The 25,126-nt window shown below is 38.3% G+C and overlaps 1 protein-coding gene across 1 annotated transcript in view; it reads right to left on the minus strand.

The window, feature by feature from the left end:
• Positions 1 to 5,929: 5,929 nt before the first annotated feature.
• The window catches only part of MARCHF11 (membrane associated ring-CH-type finger 11), a 32,068-nt gene continuing 12,871 nt past the window's right edge, over positions 5,930 to 25,126 (minus strand). The window contains exons 3-4 of the mRNA XM_076332252.1: positions 14,318 to 14,510; positions 5,930 to 6,628 (exon numbers count right to left, since the gene is read on the minus strand). Of these exons, the coding sequence (XP_076188367.1) occupies positions 6,306 to 6,628; positions 14,318 to 14,510 (516 nt within the window). The 3' untranslated portion in view covers positions 5,930 to 6,305. The remainder of the gene's footprint in view (positions 6,629 to 14,317; positions 14,511 to 25,126) is intronic.

Below are 25,126 nucleotides of genomic sequence, written 5' to 3' on the forward strand. Positions count from 1 at the left end.
TCTGATTTCCAATGTTGTTATTCTGTCTGGAACTTCAGGCGAGACCTCACCTCACATCGTAATCTGGTTCTGTGGTTGGGTGAACACCGATTTTTTGGTGTCCATTAAATACATGCTTTTTACATAACTTCATTAATTCCAAACAAGTTTAGTTGTTTGGAGGAGACATGAAATTCTTCAGAAGAGGGGATGTATGCATTTTGTGCACATAGAAATGAGCATAGAGAGGGAAGGGTATTAATCCCAGTCTTCTGCCACCACTAGGAATAATATCTTAATTACTTTCATAAAGTCATCAAACTCCCTCTGAAACAGCTTGGGTGTTTTGTTGTCTCTGTTTTTTTTGGAAGGCTCTTCCCGTAATTCACTGTGGCGCTCTTAGGAAAGACAAGCAGAAGACAGACAGGGAAGCAGAAGGGGGATGCTCTCAGTAAGAAGGAGCAGCTGGGATGTATGGAGCAATCCTGTGGGACAGACAAGGGTCTGGTGAGAGCTCGTGGGTCAGATCCAAAGGGAGGCCAGGGAAGGCAGCAGCGTGGGGGGAGCATGTTACTGACCATGGGGTCAGGGTGAGGGAGGGGACGAAGCCTTCCTTAAACCCCTCAAGGAAGTCTGGGGAAGGCAGAGCCTGGTGCTTCTGGGGGCCATAAACCTCCCTGTCACCTGCTGGAAGGGCAGCATGGCAGGACACATGCAGCCCCGGAGATTTCTGGAGGGTCTACAGGGCCTGGTTGGGCCAGCCCAGCAGGTTGGATCTGCTGTCCCTGCCAAGGAGGCACCAGTGGGGGAGGTGGTGACCCATGGCAGCGCTGGCCATGGTGAGCGTGAGAGGGAGGGAGGGAGGAGAGTCGCAGAGCCCAGACATGGGGCACCAGGCGAGCAGCCTGCGGCTTGTCCAGAGAGCGGGCAGCTGGGATCATATGGGAGCAGCTCTGAAGGGTGAAGGAGATGAGGGGAACTGCCAGGTCTGTACAGACCACGTCCTCCAGATACGAGAATGGTCCATCCCGATACCTGGGAAAACAAACAGGAGTATCAGGATCCCGGCTTGGCTAAGCCAAGAACTCATGGCACAGCTCCACTGCAAAATGGCCATGTACAGGAGGTGGAAGCAGGGCCAAACTTCAAAGGAGGGCTTTAGAAATATTGCCCAGGCATGCAGGGGTGGCGTTAGAAAATCCAAAGCTCAGCTTGAACTGGCAGGGCTTCAGCTTCTACATGAGCAGTAAAAGGCCAAACAAGGAAATGTGGGCTCGCTGCTTAGTGAGGTGAGTGATTTTGTGGCACTGGACACAGAGAAGGCCCGTGTCCCTAATGCTGCCTTTGTCTCCGTCTTCACCACCAAGTTCTCACAGCCTTCGGTGCTTAGTGAAAGGGCTCAGGGAGGACAGGAACGATGATCAGTGGGTAAAGACTGAGTCGGGGATTATATGCAAGAACTCGTAGAGATCAGGGAGGACCCTGGCAACTGCAGAGAGCAGCAAATGTCACACCCATCTTCAAGAAAAGCCCAAAGGACAACTTAGGGACCTACAGGCTGGTTAGTTTCACTTTGGTCCCTGGGGAAATTAGGGAGCAAGTCCTCCTGGAACCCATTTCTGTGCACGTGCAGGAAGAGAAAGGTTCTTGGGAACAGTAAGCCTGACTTTACTAAAGGTGAATCATACCTGGCCCACCTGATTTCCTTCTGTGTTCAAAGGACTGCATCTGTGGTTGAGAAGAGAGCAGTGGATCCGAGCAAGGCTTTCCACACCATCTGCCACAATAGTCTTCTTTCAAAGTCAGGACATTGAGGTCTGAATGGTTGGACAATTTGATTGCAAAAAAGCTGGTTGGATAGTTGGGTCCAGAAGGTGGTGGTTAATGGGACCTACACTGCCTGTAGACCAGTAACGAATGGAGTAATGCAAGGGTCTGTGCTGGGCCCTGTCCCATTTGACACCTTTATCAGTGACCTGGAGGAGGTGACAGGCAGTTCTGGTCTCAAGTTTGCAGATGATGCCAGATTGCAGGGACACACAGTTGAGTCAAGGCTGCCAGCCAGAGGGACCTAGCCAGACTGGAGGAATAGACCAGCGGGAACCTCATGAAATTCATTGCAGACACATGCCAAGTGCTGTCCCTAGGCAGGAAGCACCAGTGCAAGGACACAGGCTGGTCCATGCCTGGCTGGGAGCAGCTCTGTGGGAAGGGACCTGGGGATCTTTGCAGACACAAACTGAGCATGAGCCAGCAGTGTGCCCCGGCTGCAGGGACAGCCACGGGCAACCCAGTGCAGGAAAGACACGGAGCAAGTTCATCAGAAGGCCCCCAAGCTGGCTGAGGGCCAGAGCACTTGCCCTGTGAGGGGGAGTCTGAGGGGCCAAGTCTTGCTCAGCCTGGAGAAGAGATGGCTTCAGGGGAGGCCTGCCAGCAGCCTGCCAGCACCTGCGAGGGGGTTATCAAGAAGACAGAGCCATCCACTTCACAGTGGGGCGTTATGGGAGGATGAGAGACAACAGGCATAAGCTGGAACAAGGGAAGAGGTAGGATAGAAGGAAATACTTTTTCACACTGGGGACAGTCAAGAGCTGGAGCTGGTTGCCCAGAGAGGTTATACAATTGCCAACCTTGGAGAATTTTAAGACCTGACTGCTTAAAGCCCTGAGCAACCTGGTCTGACCTCAGAGCTGACCCTGGAGCTTGGACTAGATGTCCTCCCATGGGCCCTTCCAACTTGAATTGTTGTCTGTGATTCATTATATGAATATTTTAAAACTACCTTGAACTTCCAGCTAAATTTATTTGTGAACTATTTGTGTCCTTGAGTTCTTTTGCTTCTTAGACTTGTTCTTTGCCTAAAATAAATAAAATAATAACTAACTAACTAAATAAACAAGTTTTATTCTGCGACGTATTAACTGAGAACAATAACATTCACTCTCAAATTTTGTTAAGCAGAACAAGCTCTTCAAATTTCCTCATGTGAAATAGAGTCCCTACTCCTTTTTCATCCTAATATCCCCTCTCTGCACCTGTTCTGATTTGAATTCATCTGTCTTGCATGTAGGTGATCACAGCACTGCAGTACTGCACAAATACAAATACAAGGTCAACGAAGAAATATTCATATCCTGCACTGGGCACTCTTGCTACTGAAAACATTCCGCAGCACAATACAGCCATAGATTTAATTTGATTTTTTTTTCCACAACTGCACCCTGTTGTGACTAATCCTGTCACTGTTTACCATTTCCTGATCTTGCTTTAGGTACATAGAAATACATAAACGCAGACATATGCAAAATTATTGTGCCATAGAAATGATTAATGATGACAAATCCTACTATTAAAAAGACTTTTCTGGTATTTTCCCTAAACAATTCTCTACTAATTTTCATTACTCTTAACTGGACCTTTTTTTCCCTCAGAATCTGTTAAGTGTTCTAGACCCAGGTGTCTTTCAAATATTTGTACACAGAAACCTTGTCCTCTTTTACATTACCTCTATTGATCTTTTCTGGTGCGTCATTTTTTTCCAGCACCCTATTTGTTTGGATGTGAATGAAAAAGATTTCTTTACAACAAAATGTTTACATATAGTTCTCAATCTTGTCTTTAGGATCCTGTAAAAAGACCACTGAAATATTCTTTAAATCCCAGAGATCACAAGTACCTAAAAGGTGTGAGACAACCTTTTAAGTATATTGGTCACAGAACACCTTAGTCTCCTTGTATTACAAATGCTTTTGAGATACTAACTCCAGTTCCAATTTGGTCATGTGGAATTGTGGTCCTTCTGGGAAGGTGGGCTTTATTTAACTAGTAATTAAGAACAAGAAATTCCCAGTGATATAGCAGGTTTCCCCAGCCATAGTTTCTCTCATCTTCTGTTTCTCCACAAATTCCTCCTTTGGGAAATTGTTTAAAGCTAATCTGGAAGTAAATTCTCATAGTTTCTCAATGAGATTGCCAATCGTATGTTGGTAATTTGCCATGCAAGAGATAAATTGGCTTCTTTTGAGATAGCATTTTGTTGTTCATGGTTTATGTACTGCTTTTCGCATGAATTGTTTAAAGAGCAGTAAGTCATCTGTAGATTTAGTAAGCGTAAATTTGAGCTTGTGAGAGTATAACGCAGAATGCTGGGCCCTGTGTAAAGTTCATTGGCTAAATGTTTATGAATATATAAGGAGCTTTTAGTTCCAATGCTTAAATTATTTCTATCTCCCTTCCAAGTGTAGTTGCAGAAGCCTCCTGTGTCTGGTCTTGGCACGTGAGCTTCTTATGAAGGGAAGGCATGCACTGATTCCAGCATCATCCTGTTGATCCCTGAGAAGGAATTTTCCAGCCACAGCACTCCAGCTACTGCACAAAATAACTCTAAAATTTTGCAGCCATTGGTTACAACTTACTTTGAAACAGAAAAATGTTTAACTGTGCACTGGGTGCAGGTGTCCAGGTGGGGGAGGTGGGGGTGGGAGCTGCAGGGATGGCCTCTCTGAGGAGAGGCTGGGACTGCCCCATGCCAGACACAGCTGGTCCCAAGCAGAGATTCCCCTGTGACCCTGGAGAGATCCTGGTGGAGCAGTATTTCTCTGTAGCCCCTGGAGAGGCCACGGTGGAGCAGGTATCTCCTGCAGCCCATGGAGAGGACCACGCTGGAGCAGATATCCACACTGCAGCCCTTGGAGAGCCTCACACCACAGCAGGTGGACACGCCCTGAAGGAACTGTGGCCCATGGAGAGCCCATGCTGGAGCAGGTTTATCCTGAAGGACTGCAGCCCGTGGGAAGGCCCCAGGCTGGAGCAGGGAAAAGCGTGAGGAGGAAGGAGCGACAGAGAGGAGCTGTTATGGGCTGACCGCAGCCCCTCTTCCCCATCCCCCTGCGCTGCTTGTGGGGAGGAGGTAGAGGAGCTGGGAGTGAAGGGGTGAAGCTGAGCCTGGGAAGAAAGGGGGTGGGTGGAAAGAAGGTGTTTTAGGATTTGTCTTTATTTCTCACCATCCAACTCTATTAAGTTGGCAATAAATTAAATTAATTTTCCCTGTATTGTCTGTTTCTTGCTCGTGACGGTAATTGGTAAATGATGCCCTTGTCTTTATTTCGACCCACAAGCTTTTTCATCTTATTTTCTCCCCCTGTCCTGCTGAGGAGGGGGAGAGAGCACCTCGGTGGGGATCTGACAGCCAGCCAAGGTCAACCCACCACAAACTGTTTTAAGTAAGCTAGAGCTCTCAGAGTCATTTCAGCCCTACTTTTTCATCTTGCTCTTCAACAGACTTAATTATTAATTTGGAAATTATTTCCATTTTCATTTGATTAAATGATATTAGAATTTTTGCCATGAGACAAAAACAGAAGCAAACTTCACAGCATTGATTAGGTATCATGATAAAGATGAACATTGGCTCATTTTTAACATGATGATTCATTACTTGGCAAAATTAAGGCTCTGCATTATTTCTATTTCAGTTTCCATTAGGATTTATTATTACCCCAGAAGCTGTAATATGCATTTCTTCTTTTTTTAAAAAAATATGGGATGTCAATGTCCTATAGTTAGAATGGTATTAGAAGTTCTCAGGCCGCTAAATTCAGCACCGCTGCTCGGAAGGTAATGTCATTTCTGTGCACAGGCACAGCACCAGCACTCTGCAGATCTTAGAGACTCGAGAGGAAGTGCAAGACTTCCCCCGCCTGTGTCATACTTGTGTCTGACATCTTGCACGTCCATGTGGGAGAGCTAAAAGAAGAGTTGGCATTTTCCCTTATGTTTTGTAGAACACCCATTGGACTTTGGCTTAAAGGCAAGGGACAATATATCCTTTACTTACTTTCATACACCTGAACTGAGCTACAAACAACAACAAAATAAAGACAGAAAAGGAAGAATACTTGACTTGTGTCAAGATTCTTTTTCTCTTTGGAAGAAGGTTGTTCAGTTTAATCCTCATGAAAGTGGGAAAAATAACAGTAGTGGATTAAAGCCAGAGTTTAAGAAAATACATGTAAATATTTTTTTTACTTAAAAATTAGTTTCCTCATCATTCAAAGACCTAAGAGTCAAACTAAATTGTATACACCTCAGGTACAAATTGACAAAAGATCTAATAAAGCAGACTATATAAAAGCAAGAGCCTTTTTTTTTTTCCAGAAAAATGTATTTGTGTTTTAGCTGATCGTATAAAAAGCATTAAATTTAAAAAAAAAGTATATATATTTTTTCAAGTGTTAATGGTTTCACCATTCATTGTAACTACATTCCAAAGTCCTGTAACATCAGGGCACATTATCCTTATCCGTGTAGCACAGTGAGCATAATCTTTACACTGAGGTCACTCTCATCACTACTTCCCCAGAGCCGTTATCTTCTGATGAATCTTCCTGAGGTCTCATGCGGTTGAACAGATGTAACAATACATAGCCACACTGAAATCTTGGTGAGGTTAACTGTGTTGGATGAACTAGGCTTCTGTTTCTAAATGCAGTCAGCGGTAACCACAATGTCCTTCCTGCTGAGGGTTCTCCTTGATTGCTCTCTTCTATGTCTGTGGCTTTATCGTAGTTTAACACATCCCAGTGCAGATTCACAGCCCTCCAGCGCTTAAACACTCGATAAACAGATGCACCTTCATGTACTATCAGTCCTGAAATTAAGGAAAAAAAATTAAGTTTGTACAAAATGTCACTGGATACCATTTTGAGAGCAAATACAGATGTAACACGTTGTAATGAATCTGGCAATTGCCAGAGCCTATCAAATTACTTGTAACTCTGATAATTAAATAATTGTACATATGCAATACATCTGGTTATTCACGTGTTTAAGTTTGGGAGGCGGGAACATGTAGAGGAAATAAAATTGTTCTGAATGAAAGCTCAGTATAACCAATACTGGAATAATCTGAGCATGCCTAACTAAATAAAGTATTTAGGTTTAAGTAAACCAATATAAAAGAACCTTACTGGTAGATTTGTAAATTGACTGTTTATGCTAGTGTTATCCTTGTTTGTGGTAAGTACTATTTGCTGAGATTTGTACTGGTTTAAGAAGATCTTTAAGTAAGTTAGACCTTCTGTAATGAACAGGATGGTCTTAAACTTGTTTAAGAGTGTTTTGTAGAATTCAGTACAGATACAAACAAATTTAACCGTTTTCACATTCTTAGTTCAACTTGGGAGCACGGAAGATTTATGAAAACCTGAAAAAGCTGTAAGTATAATGGCTTTCCTGTCTTGCTTCAGTAGAGCAAGAAGAAATTAAATGTTGTTATTAACTATGATGAGCATGGCAAGGACGATAGGTTTTCTTCTTTCTCTTCAAAATTCAGTAGACAAAAGTTGAGAAACATCTTTTTTGCTGAGACCGAGGAAATCTTTTAAAAGGTCCTTCAAGGAAAATACAGAGTATCTGGAGTCCTCAACAGACCAATCTGCTTATGAGCTTCCACGTAGCTAATATTTATGCTTATTGTATGCATGCAAGCAATTTATTTACTTAAATGAAACTCTTCATTTTTCGTATGTGTATATATATGTAGATGTATTTATACACACAGTCTTTATGTGTAAGTATTTCAAATATGGATTTACTGGGGAGACACATGGGGCTTCAGCCTTCTTATCAGGTTTTTCCTCTGTTCCTCCACCAGCCTGGTAACCTACGTGGTTCTGAGCAATGTCACATGTTTCCTCTGACTCCCTGCTTTGGGAGGAGAGCAATCTGCCTAGCCAAACACATTTATAAATTTTTTGTCCAGTGTGTTTCTTGCCTAAATTTTTCCTATACATGGCCACATCTATAATATGATCTGCGGTGTCACAGGCTATAGTCCTTTACCCCAAGAGATTGTATATCACCTGTTCCTACACAACGAAATTTAGGTGTCTGAGGTCTCTTAGCGGGGTTAACTGATACCAGAAGGGAGACATTCAAAGAAAGATGACACAAGCAGAAAGAATGATAAAAACATTTATATGAACAGCAAACCTCAGATTCAAGTGCAATGATTTGCAGATAGCAATGCCTACTCTAACACATTTTTGAAGATGATTACACTGAAAGATGGAGAAACACAAAGATTGCTTTCAGAAGGACATGATAGCAAATGTAGCATCTCTGTAAGGCTTTCAAGTTGCCTAGAATTCATTGAAGCATCCGATACAGCAAAACTAACACATTATAAACTTAATTAGATGTTAAGTATTCTAAATGTATTTTGTATCAGCATAGCATTTTAGTGGAAAATTTTCTTGATTGCAAGATGTCTAACTTCATCTTCTCAGATATATATAAAGCAACCTGTCCTAAAAATTTAGCAGCCATGTTAATACATAAATGCACCTTCAAGACTGGTTATATTGACTTAAAAAGGATAAATGTGTTTGATGACCTACAAAATTTACAAACCAAATAAGCCATGGTTTTATTGCTGTGACTAAGATCCCCCCCCCCCTTTTTTTTTTCTGTTGGATTTCATCTAGAATGATAAGGGAGATGAGCCTAATTTTCCTTCTACCTGTCACTGGATCATAGTATTCTTTGGCCCAATTTCCTTCAAGACTGTGAAGAAGCAAAATTGAGAGAACCTATTTAATCCAATGTAAACATTTTTGATACCTGCCTGCTCTCCACTGGAACCTGAGCAACATATTTCAGAATAGAGAAGGAAGCAGTTGAGAAAGGATCATTGAGGTACATGTAGTACATTTAAACAGTCAAAAGTATCCTCCCAAAATTATGACAGAAAAAGTCATAGGACTTCTGCTTTTAAGGAGGTCTTTTTTACTGTTTTTGAGCTTTCAGGATTTACTGAAATTATGTTTTCAAAGTTTTCTCAACAATGGCAAGGAAGAGAAGTTTTCTTTAAAAATGAAAGCTGTTATTCACATATGCTCTAAAAGAGCTAAGGAACAAAGGATCAAATATTGCAAGCCTTGAAATAAAGTCACATTTGGCAATGCTGAAGGGGCAAAGGAGTACTTTCATAATTCCTCCCATAAAAAGCTTTAATTCCCATCTGATAAAACTACAGATTAAAAAAAAACTATGTAGAAGAGGCAAAAGAATTCCAAGAGATCTTTTGTCTCTTTGAAAGATATTTTCCAGGGGCTGGGGGGAAAAAGTTCTCAGCACCAACAGTTCCAAGACCACAAACAAGGGAAAACCCAGGTAAGGTTTAAATGCTGGAGATCTTCCAGTTCAAAAAAAGTTCTGATGCTCAAAATATAAGTAGTTAGTCACTAAAGTGAAGCTGTAAGAAAATGGCAAAGAATCTTCTTTTTATTAAGACTTCCACAGCAATGAATGAGTATATGAGAGAGAAAACAAGGATAAATCCATGAATAATATTGACTTGTTGCAAATACTGTGGTTTCAACAGCACAGAGGACATAGTTGCACAGTCCTAGGGAAAAAAAAAATTACTTGTTTGACCCAGATGATCCCAAGAGGAAGTGTTAGAATTCACTACTGTTAGCTGTTCTGACATTCTGTCCAATTAATATCTACAAGGAACAGAGTTTTGGGATGATGGACCTGGCAAAATGTCCTAAAGGCTCTAAGAAGACTTTACCTTCAGGATTCATTTGTAAGATGTAGCAATTGTAGTGGAATCCAGAAAATAGGATTATGGGGAGATCATAATTTTCTTTTCTTTTATTGCCGAGTACTATGAGATTCTTTCACTCTATCCAGAGGATTTCTTACCCTGAGTCACAAGAACACTTGAAATTTTTCATACTGAATGTCTTTACAAGAAGGCAACTCCTCTTAGTTCAGATGTGGTAGTAGGTTCCAATGTTGTCTTATTTATCACACTAATCTCACTTGTAATCATTTAGGAATGGTCCTCCCAGAAACATCACAAACTTTTACCTGGGAATAAAAGACCCTTTTCAGAAACAGACTTTACCACTGGACAAAATCTCATCTCTTAATCCTATTCTAGGGTCCACAGATACAAAAAAATGCAATAAAGTGCTTAAAGCATTAAAGTGAAACATGTCCACTCTAAACATAGCAATAAAAGTCTCTCTAAACTATTTAGAATTAGTGAAAGACTGACTTTCTGAGTAGAGAAATATTAAGTGCAGCTAGATGCATTCATTATAAATAACTTCAGCCTGTACATTTTTACAACTAAGGGAGTTACATGAATGTTGCTAGGCTTCAAGTTCCTTGGTGGGGAAGAAGAGGCTTTCAGAGGGCTATTCACACCTCACATTGGCTCCCATCTCTTACTCCCTTGCCATAGTACTGGCACCACTCATGTTCCCGGTGCAATGTTACAGTTGCTTTTCACGCTCTAAAGGAGCTGCACTGTTGTTCTGGGATTGTAAGTGAGCTGTTATTATTTGTGAGAGGTTTTGTTCATGTTAGAACCAGTTAGGACTAGTAGTTATGATTATATTCCAGTGAAAATATATAAAATTATATGACCTCACTGTTATGAGAAATAATTGCTCGGTCTACAAAGCAGAATGGCAAAGACTTGCTGTACTGTCCTTCAGTGGCTAAATAAGGGTTTTATTAATTCTTTCCTTTCATATTAACTCATGAACTCATTCCCTTTGGTAATCCCTACGTAGATGGTCTGATCTTAGCACTATCACTGCAGTAGCTCTGGGTTTCATAGGCAGTAGTTCTACTTGATTAAAATGCTCAAGGTTTGCCTTAGGAAAACTTCTACCATCAGCAAGTTTCAGAGAGAACAGCTTTACGCCCAGCTTAGATGCAGAAATGTACAAACTAGCGACTTGTAGGATTGAAATTAACACTGATAAGTAAAAAAGATGATCCTGTTAGGAAGAAATTAGAATTCTAGAAAAATTTAGAGTGGAACAAGAAAAGCAATGGATACCAATAAAATATGTGCACTGGAATGAACAGAACATATTATATTGGTGATCTGTAATCTTTGGGATATTTCTTTTGGTGAAAAGATAATCAAGACCAAGAATTAAAATACAAGTTACATGTCATTTACTTGATAAGAAAGTGGGTGGTGTGCTACCTATGGTATATAAATCACTCATTGGGAAAACCAATTAATATGTGCAAGTTTTCAAAGATGTCATATAAATATGTCATTATGTCATTACCTTTGGTAAAACTGCTTTAAAAATGATGACAACAAAACATTTCAAAGAGCACAGATATTTACACTTCACAAATGACCAAAAATATTCATATTGTTTATGCAAAGCTATAGGGAGGCATAACTGAAGGCAGTTGGAATAAGTCTTGGTCATACCACCAGCAACTCAAGCACTTGTCTTGAAATATGTGCTGCACAGGAAAACCCACATGTCTGCATAGATTCTTCACTGAAATTAAGAGAGATTCCAGTGGGAGTACAGGTATTCACTCACTGTAAATCCTGTTGAAAACTAAGAGAATGCCATGGATGACTAAACACAAATGAGCGGAGAGGAAATACTAAGTGAGAACTGTGGCTGGCTGTAAGCATTACAAGCTTTGTGATATAAGAGAGTACATATAATATGCAATGGTAAAATCATATGTTAATGCCTTTGGGAAGTCATCAGCGTAATGGACAGTGTTGGGTTTTTTTTAAATCATTCATGAGTAATAACTACATCCATCTATTAGAGAACTTTATTTGAATGTTTTAAATTAAACCTATCAGTCTAAAATCCCTCCCTTTATGATGAAAGAAAAAGATAAAATTGAATAAAGTTGAATATATTAATAAATATTTTTAAGAGTTACAAGAACTCCTGGTCTTACAAGCTTACAGAATGCAGATTACTTGAAATTATATGCAGAATAAATGGGCCGAATGAATCTGGATCATCAGAATTCTACAGTTACCAAACTTCCTTTATACAGCTTTCTGAATTTCCAGATATAGTTTAGTAAACTGTTAAGTCATATCTGCACCAAACTTCGTAATTACAAAACAGTGTCCAAATATGTTTAATTATAGTCAGTTTTACATAAAAATTTCCATGTATTATTTATGATTGGACCATAAAATATGCATTTATGTAATAACAGGCAAGTCAGTTTGTCTGGTGGGTGAAGAAAGCTGCACGTCTACTTTGCTCCTGCATGGTGCCAGCTAGGCTAGAAGCTCCATAGCCATGTGAGGTACATCGTAGTTCAGTAGTTTCCAGTCCAGAGGTGGCCTGAGCCTGGCTGGCTTGAAAGGCAGCTACATAACTGCATGTACCAATCTATTGAAGGCTCGCCTTACAATAGTTTACTTCTACAGATAAATACACTAATATTTCTGATCACCCACAGATGTTCTCAATTGATTTTGAGATTAATTTGGCTTAGGTGTTTTATCTTCAAACAAATGGAAAGAAATGGAAATAGTTTGAAATAACTGGTCATTCCAACTAGTTGATGCATACCAAAATACATTTTTTACAATTGTAATCTTTGTGAAAAAACAGAATTCCATATAAATGAAAAGTTTAGAATGCCTGAAGCACATTTTGTCTTCACTTAGTGTTTTTTTTAAACAAAAGCAAAAATCTCAATATTAAGTGTTAAGCCGGAAAAAGTGGTATTCGGGAATCAGCATGTAAGAGGACATGTAGCTGAGCCCTGTTTTTCCTTTAAAAGCTGAGCACTTGTCCAGAGTATTCGAGATCTAGATTCTGTTCATTTTGTGTCTGTGAAGATTTGGGTTCACAGAAGAAAGCCTGTGTTCTAAAATATTCCAGAGTGGGCTTCTCTTAGAAAAAATTACAAAATAAACAGAACTGCTGATCCAGCTGAAATATAAATACTCTTACAGTAATGGGATGGTTTCAATAAAAGATGATATGGCTTTATGGTTGGAGCAAACACCTGTTTCTTTGCACCTTATTGAGCAGAACTCAGCACAGTCCTTCTGAATTCCCATATATGAGATTGGGATAACACCAACATTTATCACTCAGAAATCTCAAAGCAAACATCAGATAGCATTTGACGTCTGGATTTTCTTGGAATTGTAATTCTAAGAATGTGGTTTAATGTTTGCTGCAATTATTAAATTTTCTGTGCAAATAATCACAGCTATTCTAACAATCAATTCAAGGTTGTTTTATCAAATACCAAAGGGATTTCTATTTAATATTTCTGGGTCCAGTATATTTTCAGAAATTTCAAAACTGATTAAAATTTCTTTGCAGTAAATTGCACTTTATTTTATAAGAGTTCAGCTAGAGTTAAATGACTTGAGACTTTTTAATAGTATAGTAAGTTAGCACTATTAGAGTGCTTTGTAACTGTTTATGATGTACAAAAAACTCGTGTGTCTTCTCTGTTCTTTTCTATTACTAGCACAGTGACCTATATAAGTCTGTGCAACTTAATTTTGGATATGTAGTTTGATGACAACCTCAAGGGCTTCTTCTGCGCTTCATGATGGTACAATCTAATGCAAAGTGGCATCAGTAGAAGACTCGACAGCACGTAATTTTACTAATTATTTTAATAATGTCTTTGTTATTTTCATCTGTTTAACTTCCTGAACTTTGCTAGTGGTCTGTTTTTTCAAGAAATTGAAACTGATCCTGTTCTCACCACTAAGATCTTGGGGCCATGCTTTGATGAATCTGAGAGTAAAGTTTCTTTGGTTCTTTTCTCTTTGCAGTATTTGTAACACTGTAAAAAGAAGTATTTGCCAAAGGTACCAGCTGAGAATAAATCTGCAAAGAACCGGAGTGATCAGTGTCCTGGTTTTGGCAGGGATAGAGTTAATTTCCTTCCTAGTAGCCGGTACAGTGCTGTGTTTTGGATTTAGGATGAGAACAATGTTGGTAACACACCGATGCTTTAGTTGATGCTAAGCAGTGCTTACACTAGTCAAGGACTTTTCAGCTCCCCATGCTCTACCGACTGAGAAGGCTGGAGGTGCACAAGAAGCCGGGAGGGGGCACAGCCAGGACAGCTGACCCAAACTGGCCAAAGGGACATTCCATACCGTGTGAAGTCATGCTCAGTATATAAACTGGAGGGAGTTGGCCGGGGGGTGGTGACCGCTGCTCGGGAACTGGCTAGGCATTGGTTGGCGTGTGGCGAGCAATTGCATTGTGCATCACTTGTTTTGTATATTCTTTTATCATTATTATTATTCTTTTCCCTTCCTTTTCTGTCCTATTAAACTGTCTTTATCTCAACCCATGAATTTTATTTTTTTTCTGATTCTCTCCCCCACCCCACTGGGAGTGGGGGGGAGTGAGCAAACGGCTGTGTGGTGTTTAGCTGCCTGCTGGGTTAAACCACAATAATCAATTAGAGTGACCAATTAGAAAAATAGATATAGTCACAGTCTTAAACCACAGTCTGTGCTGTTTAAAGATTTTGAGCTTACCTATGCATACTAGATCCATAAAACCATACATTCCATAGCAGATTTGAAAAAGGATGTCCTTTCTTTGCCATACTGCATAAGGGCTGAAGGCTGACCATAGAAGCCAAGTCACACTTGCTACTAAGAACAGAGATCCTAGGATTACAGCAACCATCTGCACTTTCTCAACCAGTGTTATAGTAATGCTTTGCCACTAAAAGAGAAACAAAGTTGTATAAGATAAAAATGTTATTTTCTGTGATTGTACATTCAACTCCACTTTTTTCCTGAAATCAGAAATTATTTTAATATTTATACATATCTTCATAGATCTTTACTAATATCCTCGATACTGACATTTTATATAAATTTTTTTACCTATTTCACTTTTAGCTAAAGTGAAACTAATAGTTGCTTCCCCATCCCCTCCAGCGTCACTATCATCACCATCTAGCTGTGAACTTCAGAAGAGTTAATAGTTTTATTTCTGTTTTGAATACATACACAAAAAAAGATTTAGTCTTAGGAATGCAACTCAGCCTTTCATATTTGTAGGCTAATGAAGAGAATAAAAAAAATGTTGGGAAGACAATCTTAACTATGTTTTATGTTAGTGTGACAAGTTAAAAGGGACAACTTTCCTTTCCATCCCGCCCCGCTCAAGTCTGAAGCCATTTTCCACTTTCCTGCTGATCATCAAAGAAGTTCCAGGTTATCTCCAGACATACCAAGGGAGTTGGGTCAACCAGTGTTACATTACAAAGAGAGACCTGCAGCCTAGTATGGAAGCAACCTGAAGACTCAGGAGGAGCCCTGAATATAGGCAGCATGAACATTTCTTTTCACTGCACCTCAATTACATCCACCTTTCCAAGGAAGGCTGTATCCTCTGTATGTGAGGTGACTCAGATTTATAGTGTGACAAGATTTAAATATAAAAGAGTATGCTTATTGAATTCTGTCAAGATAAGAATAGAAATAAAATTTTGTTAAAACAAAGAGTCACAAAAGCAAAACACAGCATAAGGAAAAAAGCATTCTAGATTACCCTTGACATAAATAGTCTTTCTTGGCCGTAATTGTCTAAATTAGCTTGGCAGACTCCCCACTCTAGCCCCATCAGCTATTCAAGAGCTAGTACGCAGACTTTGTAGACTGCCATCTTTCCCGTTCCTAACTTTGAACATACCTGTCCCCTTATATGGTTGCAATAGGGAATAAGTGGAGAAAGAGCTACTGAAGTAAGGGCTCTATTACCTCGTTTCCCATCTGGCAATAATTTTTCCTTTTTACTGTTACTTTATGAAAGCTTTCTCTTTTTACCAGCAGTTGGGTACCCAGTACTGTATGATCGTAGGATGCTAGAATAATTCAGGTGGCAAGGGGCTGTGGGACGTCTCTAGTTAACTTCCTGCTCAAAACAGGGTCAGTGATGAGATCGGACAAGGTTGCTCAGGGCTTTATTCAGTAACACCTTGAAAACCTCCAAGCATGGAGACTGTTCAGCCTCTCTGGGCAACCTGTTCCACTTTCCTCAGGTTGAAAAATGTTTTTTTTTAAAAAATGTTTTTGTTATATCCAGGTTGATCCTCTTTTGTTCCATCTTAAGCTCTCTTCCTCCCGTCAGGTACCACTGTGAAGAGCCTGGGTGAGCAATGAAGTCCTTTGCCCCTTTCATCTCTTTCAGCTTTTTCCATTAACTGTTGCCTAATTTGCACATCTGGTGCTGCATGCCTTCTCTTGTTGCAGCCTTCTGAATATAATAGTACAAAAGACAGCTGTATAACAATTTGTAAATTGTCTATCTTGAAATACTATCCTTTTATAATGAACTTATTAAACTCATACTAGCTATTTCATTGAACTTCAGGGTTTGGAATGGGGCTATTCATATTAAATAATACCTTTTTATGGTAAAGCAACTATGGATACTCATTTCCTTTGTCAGAAATTTTTTTTATAAGGTGTCCTGGTTTCAGTTAAACCACGACATAAGGGCAAGGAAGGTCATTAACAAGTGATGCATGACAGAACGGTGTGAGCTTCTCATGACTCGGATATTAGTTGTATACAGGATTTAAATGTCAGGACTGAAATTCATAGAACTCTCTTTAGACTCTATAGGGATGTGTTCAACAAAATTATTTCTCATTTCTCAGCTGAAGCCACATAGTGTGACTTGGCAGAAAACTGTCAAAAATGCTCTTCGTTATGTATCTCTTTCTAGCTTCTTTCATTATCAGTGTGAGACAGACCTGTAATAGATTTGTTCGGAATGTGCTTGAAATCAAAGTACATTTACATGAAGTAAAGCTTTAACTGTCACAAAATATTAAACTGTCAAATTCATGGAAGAAGCTGGCAATAAATGGAAAAAACTGTTATGTCACTGAAATAAACAGCAGACATTTCACAGTGCAATTTCAGCAATGCAGAAGTTCATAAACTCACTTCAGCTTATTTTGATTTTCTTTTTTTTTTTAAACTTAGATTACTCATAATTATTCTGCAAAGATAGCACTGAATAGAAGGAAAAGTAGTCCAAACATTTGGGATAAGTAATGTAGCATGCAGTCTAGCTATAAAGCCCATCCCTTATTCTGGTGTTGTCTGACAACCAATTTCTATTCCTATCTCCCACTCCCAACCAGAATCAACCACTTGTACCATCTTTTTCCATCTCATGTTGGCTTACCCAAACTTTTTCTTTCTAGAAAAGCTTGGCCTTGAAAAGTCCTAAGAACGATAGATACGATCCTCACCTCTTCCTAGCATCTTCTCAAGAACGTATTCTAGTTATTTTGCTATTCTCCTGATCAGATGAATTGTCTGTCAAGAATGCAAGCGATTGAATCTCTCAACCTCAATAAATTCAGTAATTCCAAAGATTCAGCATATTAGCATGCTATGAGCCAGGAAGGGGAGCCACTCCAATTACTGAGAAAATGCTCAAGCGTTCCACAGGTTGTAGTTCCTAACTCCTTTGCCTTTAAAAATCAAAGAACAGTTACAAAACAAAACAAAACAAAGAACAACAAAACAAAACAACCAAGAACCCCAAAAGGGGGTTGGATGTTTTCTTCTATTACTCATCTACTTTGGCCTTTGTGGTATTCACTGTCTTTCTTCTACAAAAGAAACTATAGTCCTCCACCTTCCTCAATATGAAGGTCAGCAATAACCAAGCAATTTAAACATTTTAGGAAAGTTACCTCCCTATTAGTGTAATCTGTAAGTTAAGCTAATTGATGAGACCCCACAGTAGATAGAGGAGGAAGGACTGTATGCATAAGATGGAAGGCATTCAAGACGCCCAGACAGTTTTATGCGAAACTGCTAACTTGCCTCCTAGTGCTAGGCAGTCTGCCATAAGAATCCAACACCGTAAGAGTCATAGGGTGGGATGGATTAGTATTAAGCTCTAACATGTGATCAGTTTGGGGACCTTGGTTTCTGTGTATGTCCCACCTTAGCACTAATGGCAAGAAGACTGTGGATGTTCCTGATGGCTAACTTAGCCCAACTGAAATTTCCTCCTCCTTGCCCCCCTCCAATCAGTTTTGATTCAGAGCAACCCAAGATTGCCTCTTGGGAAATGAGTGTCTTGATTTTTTTTCCCTTAAGTTTTGAGTTTGGGTACAAATTATAAAAAGCAAACAGATCTTACTGAGACAGACGTATTTTTCACATAATGAAGAAGGTATTCCGTAGTTATGACATTATTCACATGTAAATAAGTTTGGAAGGTTCAGTCCTTTACTTAGCCATGGACAGTATTAGCCATTAGGCAACGAGAGGAACTACATAGGACTGTATTGTTTGGTGGCATTGCACTTCATAACAAGGCTTGTGAAGAGGAACTGGAGTTGTGGTCACACTGTTTTCTTCTACCTGAAGTCTTACAGCATAGCTAATATGTGTGAGTATAGACTCTGACAGACACCCAGGAACAGAAGACTCCTTTTCTAAGACTAAGATTCTTTTTATAGTACCAAAAGCCAGTTAAACTTTTTTTGATTTATCACCATCATTTACCTTATTGTATGCCCTATTATATGCCTTATTGTATGTTGTTATAATCACTTCACCTTTTAATGTCAAATTAACAGCTTACAATAAAGAGGTCACAAAAATAATGCAGTAAGAATAATTCAGTGATAGTTAGTGTTGAGAAATTGCATTTAGAATTTAACAGACTGAATTATTTAACATTCCAAATTGAATGTTCTCATTATTAGTGTGTCATAATTTAAATCCATTATTTCCATAGAAGTTTCTCATTTTCTTCACATAACTTGTCTCACAACTCTTAATTGCTCATTATTATAAAATATATTATGACTTCCTAATTTGTTTTTGTCAGTTGCTGACTATACATTCCATAATCAGTAACAGTTCTTTTAGCTAAGTATTTTGCCAAGTTAGAAAAGACCTATACAGCCTTTTGGTGTCAGCTTCTGTAAAGTACATGACCCTAAAAAATGAGAAAGATTACCATTTTTGCTTAAAAACTAGAAGTTGCAAGAAAATTTTAAATATTTTGTGTCTAGACAGCTATAATAATGTGAGCAATTTTTCAAAGACAGATTAAATCTCATTTAAATATCTGTGAAACAGGATCCCATTTCATATTCCTTCCCATCATATCTGTAGTGTTATGATTTACCATGCCATCCCTGTTGCCCATGAAAAAAACACATTTTACTTTAATATACTATGATGAAATCTTCCTTTGAAAATGGTGCCTTCATAAGCAAAATATAATTCATGCTCCTGATTTTAATGTAATACTGTCTGTCTCTTGCAAACTTCCTACACTTTTAATTCTACTGACACTTCATTATGTTTGGCTCTTTTAATCTTTTATTTACCACTGGTTTTCCTTTCATGAATCATTTGGGAGTCTAGTACATGAATGGTATGCTATAGTTCTAATGCTGACCCCAGAAACATTGCTCAGCTTTTCTTCTAAGGGCTCTGTCAAGCAGAAATACTGCATAATTCCTTATTTTTTGAGGTTGAGACTTCCAGAAGTTGAAAGAAACATATTGCTTTGATGGATTAACTGTTAAAGAATAAAGTTAATACAGTTATATCCATGTCCTTACTAACATAAAGATGGATATAATATTCAAAGATCCGTCATCTTTGAGATAAAGTGATAGTAACTTGCATTTTTTTTTAATGGTGCCTTGTAAAAGCCCATTGATTATTGTAAAATGCATGGCAGTAAATTGATCTAAAAAGTACTGACTGAGGCTGTGCTTGTACGTAGAATACATTACATGAAAAATGTCTGCAATGAAACTACAGGTTTTCCTATATCCTTAATAAAGAACATCTGAAATTTCCTTATGGCTCCCCAAATGCGTACCTGCTTCAACTGTCCCAGTTTGTAATCCACCACAATTCCTTAAACCAAAGAGCTGTTGGGGGTTACCCCGCTCTGTTCTCTCAGAAACACAGCTTTATTATAGACACTGCTGACTGAAGCCTCTCATTCCCTCTAGTCATTCTGGAATGCGTATTTTATATAAAAGTAACTAAAAATCGCTGGCAATGACCTATTATAACATAATATGATTAACCTGAAGACATATCAATTATATGACTTCAAAAAGCTTTTGTTAGATTGCTCTAATTGCTCTGATTGCTAGAATCAGACAGTTCTGACAAGAAGTTCTTTCCTACCGTCATTCATTATGCATAGTAGGATTTGCAATCTGTGTATGTATGAATAAAACTCTTACAGAAGCAAAAGAGCACAATGATTTAGGTCTAACAAACCATTTTTGAAATGCCTGTTCCTTACTTTATCTTGTTAGTAGTCTAGATAATTAGATAATTAAGTTTTCTAACATGTTTTGCAGAAAGCACACATTGACTACATGATCTAATATGCAGTGATATTGCTAACTTACCAGCCTGGATAGACAATGCATAGTTTTGAGTACACATACACACACAAACAATTGAAATGTCATTTTTGGCTACAGACTTCTATTTCTATGTCTTTTTTTCAAAAAGAATCAATGCCACAAAAATTGCAGCTCACCATTAATGCTTACCTATTTTGATAAATTATTAACACATAGAGTGCCTGTAGTCATAACGCCCATTATCTTTTCATGTATCAGAGAGCTCATGAATACAGATAGTTTGGCTTGTATGTAACTTCTCAGTCTGCTTGGAAAGCTGTACCAATATTTTACTTGGGACATTCTGAAAGCATAACGTTTACTGTGGAGATACCGTCCATCCATGCACCACATAAGCAATTTAGCTGATAGCTCCTGGAAGTGTTGGCTTACTGCGTGTACACAACTGAGTAGAACATCTACACCTACAGTAGACACATCTTGGATTTCTGAGTGCCCAGAAGTCTGGACATCCTGAGCAATGTACAAACTCTTCAAATTCTATTACATTCATTTTTCAAAATCTTATTATTTATTGCACGTTCACTGTTCAGCAGAACAGTTTAACATTTCATCTTATGATTTTTTTTAATGATGTTAGAATCAAGATCTGAGACCACAAGCAGAGCTGAAAAATTATTAGTAGTTATCTCTTGCTGCTGGCCAAAACATAAAAGGAATGAGGCAAGACTGCAAGATTTTGTGACCATTTTCACTCTCTTAGAGACAGAAAGTGGGTATTTAGTTTTAACGGTACATGGAGGTGAACTCCCTCTCCACTTTGAGGCATTCAGAGTTTCTGGAAACATCCAAACCTGTTGATTAAAATAAGGATATTAATCCAGGCTGTTAATCCTCCTGTCTATTAAAATAAGGATCGCAATTTTATCCAGTCTCAAAAGAAAGGCTGGCCCTTTAATAATGAGCATACTTGAACCAGGAATCATTCCACAGTAACTAATATAGTATTCTCAACACCTAAAAGCATATGAAACCAAAATATGAAACCTGCTAAATGTCCTATTTGTACCAAATAGTATTTTTTTGATTCTTGATTTCCGCTTTTCATTAAGAATTGCCTGTCAATCTACCAGGATCACATTCTGCCCAAAATATGTATCACAAAATACTTAAAAGTTATGGTGTGTTGTAGAGATGTATCTGTGAGAAATATGTAAGGTTAAAGTGAATTATTCTCAAGTCGGCTTTTAACTCATACGAGACTCTAGCCAGTTAAGTTTAGCTTAGTGGCTTAGTTCACCAGTATTTTGAACATTCCATGGACATGTGTATATTTGGTAAAAGTCAGTGAATGAAAATTACTACTCTACGTGAATAAATACTATTCCTACTGTAAAGCAGGAACTGTTCAATTTCTGTTGCAGCTTTACTGGAAATACTGAGTTTCATTGCAACCTAGCTGTGCTCTTGATAGCATTACCTGAAAATTAAATATGAATGAATGGAGGAAATGAAAGCCTGCCATGGTTGTTGCATTCTCTGTAACTCAAAGATGATCTGCAAAATTAAACTGAAAACAGCTCAAGCATAGACTGTCATGTTATGGATAGGTGAGAAAAAAACATTTATTCTAATTACTAACATTTATTCTAATTTTAACATTTATTCCAATTACTGAGAGGAAGTAAGTTTCAGCAAGCTTATAAGCCAGTTGTGTGAAGGAGGTGTTAACAATTTTCATGCCGTCTAGTCGCTTAGGAGGGTTAACTATGTTTTGCCTATACAACTCTGTACTTCTCTGGACACAAACAGACGGTATCAAAAAGGGTTCTGGAGTTGCTTTTTCCTTCTCTCCTGGAAAAGAAACTGTTTGTAAATTCTAGCTAAAACTGTTGAATACTTTTAACTGAAAAAATGCTGAGCATGAGGCTAAGATCGTGTAGCTCATTATGATATTAATGCACTCACCAAAGATGTGTAAAAAATTGCTCAGCATGGAGGGACAGAACAAGCCTCTTCCACAAAAATGCCCTGGCCACCAGTCAGTATATAGAGGGATCATCTGTTCTTGAGGTCTTCTTGTCTATCTCATTGAAAGTATTCAAGTATTAATTCCAGCTCATCTACTGAAACTCATGTTTCCTCTGCTAGCTGGACTTGCTGAAAGTGCTGGCTACTCCTTCTCTGTCTTTTTGACTCTATGGATAATTAAATATTTTTCACAACCCATACAAGAGGAAACACAGAGGGTTTATTTGAGAATATTCTACACCCTAATGGTTGGTGCATTCCCTTGTGAGAGACCTTGACTCAAACCCATTGTTCAGCTGAGTTAAAGCAAGGTTTTAAACTTCCACCTCTAAAGATACTATTTTAATAACTGAAATTTACATGGTGTTCAGGATATTCAATAGTAGAACTCCTTCAAAGTAATTTATTGGAACACTTCCAGTTCCCATACAATACATTGATGTTCACTGAACCAAACAGAAAGCAAATGAAATTGATTCCTCTATTCATATCACCTCCGTAGGGATGAGTAAGGAGATGATTTTAGCATGGTACAAAGCATCAGGACCTATTTTTGACACTGGCCTATTTCAGTGGGTTCTGGATCCTGAAAAAGAGGTCGTGGAAAGGCCTTTCCTGGAAAAGAACCATACAAATGATGTGAAGGTGGAAGAAATGCCATATCATTGGAATTTTAGAGTTCAAAGTTCCCAGTTTACTGAAACAAGACTGAAAGAGGACTCTTCTAAGGCATTTAAGTACTGTACAAAGGGTAGAAAATGCTAAGTATTAATGTGTTTTTCCAATCCAGGCACAACACAAAATGATGGTTAGATGATGGAGCCAAAGAATGTGGATGTACAAACAAATTCAATTGGATAAGCACAGTTAAGAAGTTGTAAAGCATCAATTACAAACATTTTGTTTAAAGTACACAGTATTTACTGCTTTCTACTATCTGTTTCTAGGCAGTCCATGAATCCAAAGACATGAAATCAAGTAGTGCATCACCGTCTGTTGTCACTGGATTCTCCTGCATCTGGCAACATTATTTATAGCTGAGAATCAGGGATTTCACAATAGTTCTGGCACAAAACAACTCTGTACCCTTGGCTAGGCACAAAGAAGCACCTTCACTGTCCAACCTTCTTCCTATTGCTATATGGCAATGATGTGTTTCAGCAGTGAAGGATACAACCTCACCAGGTACAACCTCGATTTGTATTTGAGTACAAATATTGTCCTTTGGCCTTTTTGGCCCTGAACAAAAACTAATTCACAGAATGGGATCAGAATTTTCATGTGAACATCTGGAAGACACAGAACATGAGGGAAGAGACAATCCTGATTTCATGTGCTTCTTTGTAAGATACAAAACAAAGGAAACTTCAGATTTTGAGGGCAACAAAAAGACTAAAGAAACGTATCAGAGGTAAGGCTGTTGCTTTGTCTAATCCCTAAGCAAGATTATGTATATCTTGGGCAAAGGTTAAAAGGCAGGATGATAAGAATACCAAGTATTATCTACTAGCATGTAATCATGAAGATGTCAATCCTGGGTTCTGGCTTGTACAAAATCTGGCAGAGCCTGCTCTAAAAGTCAATTAGAATGTAATTTATTAGATTAGCAAATCAATTAGATTGATTTTGTAATCAATTAAATTAGCAATAAATCTTCACTTGAAGACAACTTAGTCATAATTATAAAATTTTAGACTGTGCAAATGAATATGGTAAATAACATACTGCTTGAAAATTTGGCCTAATGGAAGAATTAACTTATTTATTATAATTGTTTTATATATTACATATCATGTATGATAATTAAAACTTGATAGAAAAAGACACACCATACATTTATAAGTATTAATATAATGTATGCTTTCTACAATTTTTAATAATAATTATTTTAATTATTAAGTTATTAATTTAAAAAATCTTATAAACAGCAAGATTTAAAAAGTCAGTTGCCTGAGTTTTTTCAGGTACTGCTACATAATCACAACTACAAACTAGTTGGTACTGTTGTTTGAATCAGTAATCACATTTTTTCTAATAGTTTGGGGTAGCCATGGTTTTGATCACCCAGTTATTTATGAGACTCCATTTTTAAGATCTGAAAACGTATAAGATGTAGTGCTTAATTACAGAAAGTGGCAATTTAGATACTAAGTATCGTCAAATATGATAGCTCTATCTGTAAAAAAAGAAAATAGTTGCCTTTATAGTATACACTACACCAGAAACTCTATATTTCTCTCTAACCATATTGTGAATATGTCTGAAATCCCTTGGAGCAATTACATTAAATTGCACAACATAGCTGATGCTTTTGAACACTGAAAATACCCAGCTTTCTGACTTGTTATATTGTGCATCAGCATTCTTAGTACTGCAAGAAGCAATGGTTATAATGTCAAAAACTGTAATACCCATTCATATCGTTGTGTTTGAAAGTCCCTAAACTATAAATTATTCTTGGCTTAATGGTGCTTATATGATTTACACGTAACCCATGTGCCATCTCTTGCAGTACAAATACAGATATAAAAATAAACATACCCCCAGTTTCTCTCAAATATAAGAAGCACCTAAGAGAATGAAAGGTAAGTACATGCTGTCCCTATGGAAAACACGCTTATCAAAGAACCACTTACTCTTCTGCAAATTGTCACTTTTCAAGTTTATGTCTATAAACACAGTCACATTTTGTTGTCTCTAGACAACAAAAGACTAGATATAACAGCTAAGCAGCTGCTACTTTGGACCCACAACATCCTGCAGAGATGCTGAGCGCCACAGGCAGACTAAGCAGTAGGATTGCAGCCTTCCAGCACATACAGAAATTTTCAGAAAGTGCTTTGCTTTATTAATGAAAATAAACATGAGAGATGCAAATTAATCACCCCTTTGGAGCAATGTAAATTCCCACATGAATTTG

This window comes from Aptenodytes patagonicus, chromosome 2 (assembly GCF_965638725.1).
Source record: "Aptenodytes patagonicus chromosome 2, bAptPat1.pri.cur, whole genome shotgun sequence".
Classification (NCBI taxonomy): Eukaryota; Metazoa; Chordata; class Aves; order Sphenisciformes; family Spheniscidae; genus Aptenodytes; species Aptenodytes patagonicus.